This window comes from Sapajus apella, unplaced genomic scaffold (genome assembly GCF_009761245.1).
Source record: "Sapajus apella isolate SASKATOON/1434 unplaced genomic scaffold, GSC_monkey_1.0 scaffold918, whole genome shotgun sequence".
NCBI lineage: Eukaryota > Metazoa > Chordata > Mammalia > Primates > Cebidae > Sapajus > Sapajus apella.
The window spans coordinates 6,196-8,646 of NW_022437844.1; the positions used below are offsets into that span (position 1 = coordinate 6,196).

General features: G+C 57.9%; 1 protein-coding gene across 1 annotated transcript; it reads left to right on the forward strand.

Moving 5' to 3' along the window:
* Positions 1 to 980: 980 nt before the first annotated feature.
* Positions 981 to 1,910, forward strand: LOC116546453 (centromere protein V-like protein 1). The gene is given in 1 exon segment (XM_032272710.1): positions 981 to 1,910. A coding segment is annotated over 1 exon segment (864 nt). The 3' UTR covers positions 1,845 to 1,910.
* Positions 1,911 to 2,451: the final 541 nt, after the last annotated feature.

A 2,451-nucleotide genomic window follows, 5' to 3' on the forward strand; every position in this document is an offset into this window, starting at 1 on the left:
AGAAAGCATCTGATACCCCAGACGAGGTTGTCCATAAGCGGGAAGGCAGAGGGGCTGAAAGGGGCCGATGCTTCCACACTTCAATGGAAGTGGTGAGGAGCGGCAACAGGAGCCTGCAGTAAGTCACACACGCACGCTGGAAATCCCAGAGCAAGCACTGAGACAAACAGTTGAAAACACGTTCGGGAACCAAGATAAACCCTGCAGAGTGTACAGGTAAGCCACAGAAAGGCCAAACAGGAGGAACGGTTAGCCGAGACAGGAAGGAAACAAAAGAAAACAAACAATAAGTTGGTGGACTTAAACACTAGCCCAGTGATCGTGGAAATGAACTAAAACCATGTATGAAAAGGTAGATACTGGCAGAGTCAGTGAGGAACACAGCCTGCCTATTCCTCGTTTATATGAAACTCAGTTGCATTTCAGCTGCCCTGGGTAAATGAAAAGGATACGACGGGTGGGAAAAGCCTCATCAGGTAAACATCAACTAAAAGAGCAGAAGTAGGGATGTCAACATTAGGTAAAGAGGCCTTCATGGCAACGAAAATTACGAGATAGAAAGACAAAACACTACACCCGAATGAAAGAATCAACCCCGCAAGAAGACTTTAGAGGAGTCTTTCCGTGCCCCTCCCAGCCGCCCTTCCGATTCCAGCGTGTGGGCGTTCCTCTGTGTTCCCAGAGCCCCTGGTTCTCACTTCTGCCAGGGCGAAGGTCCCAAGGTGTTGGGGACTGTATTTGCATACACCTGATCCTAAATGAATGTGAGTGCTTTAGGAGGCAGGATGCAGCTCCACACCCCAGCGCCCAGGTGGGGTACCTGGTGCCCAGCAGGTGTTTGTTGAATGCCTCACGACTGACTTTCAGGCCAGCGAAGGCTGTTGCGGTAGGGTCGAGGGAAGGGTCTCTTTACATCACATCCAACAAGGAACCAATCCTGCTGGCGGACACAAGGAGGCTGCTCAGTGACTGACGAGGAAATGGGGGTAGTGGGGTAGGCACCGGATCTGGAAGCCTCAGACGTCATGGGCAGAGTGAGGAACCCGACCACTGCTCTGCGGCGGAGGCTAAAACGGCCCGGGGACCCTCCCGCCTCCTGCGCGGCGTTCCGGGTCACCCGCGCCAGCCGCCGGCAGCGCCCCCGGGTCAGAGTCGGGGTCGGGAGCCCCGCGGCGGCCAAGAGGTGGCTGGGAAGGTGGTGGCAGAGGCGCCGATGGCGGCGGGTCCGGGAGAGACGCACTAGAGACCCGCTGCCCTCCGCACCACCCGCGGACCGGCATGAGCCAGCCGCGTCCCCCCAGGACCTGGACCTGGGCGCGCAGCGGGAGCGCTGGGAGAAGTTCAGGAAGCTGTGGGGTCTCAGCTGCGAGGGCGCCGCCAAGGTCCTGCTGGACACCTTCGAGTACCCGGGCCTCGTGCATCACACCGGGGGCTGCCACTGCGGCGCGGTCCGCTTTGCGGTCTGGGCCCCCGCAGATCTGCGCGTCGTGGATTGCAGCTGCAGGCTGTGCAGGAAGAAGCAGCACCGCCACTTCCTCGTCCCGGCCTCGCGCTTCACGCTGCTCCAGGGCGCGGACAGCATCGTCACCTACCGCTCCAACACGCACCCGGCGCTGCACAGCTTCTGCAGCAGGTGCGGGGTGCAGAGCTTCCACGCCGCGGTCTCTGACCCCCGCGTGTACGGCGTCGCCCCGCACTGCCTGGACGAGGGCACCGTGCGCAGCGTGGTCATCGAGGAGGTCGGCGGTGGCGACCCGGAGAAGGAGGACGCCGAGGAGCACAAGGCCATCCCCAAGACGTCCTCCCGGTCAGTCCCTGCCTGTGTCCGCGAACAGCAACAGTGACTGTCCGCGCAGAGAGGAACAGCGCAAGCACGCCCGAAACCCGCCGGCCGGCCGGCCCCGCGCGGAGCCCCCGACTGCCTGCACAGATCACACGCTGTGAACGAGGTGTTTCTGGCCTGGTTAAACCGTGGTTTCCCTTCCAGGGTTTGCCCTTCCCCTCCGCTAGTTTTCAGTGAACTCGCTTACGTTCCAAACCTTGAACACAACTTTAATCTTGTGTACAACGTTACCCTTGCAATCCCATTAGCAAGAAGAGTGTCTCTGCTTTTTCTAGCCATCCGTTGACTGTGTCTCTCGCTTTTACTGTTCTGCATACGGTTGTCACAAATCACCTGCAGATGATTCCCGTGTCCTGTACGTTCCTGGTGCTATTGTGAACAGGCTTGTTTTCAGCGCTTTGCGTCTGGTGTGTAGGACGGCAACACACAAACAGTTTGTAAACACCTTGCCAGGACGTCTTCCACTCATTATGGTGCGGTGCGCGCCCGCTCCTGTGACTTTTGGGTAGACATTCATATTGCCACTACTTAGATTCGCGTTATGCTACTTACTGGGTTTTTAGTGATATATTTCAAGATTTGGTCGTGTTCCATACCTCATTGCTCTT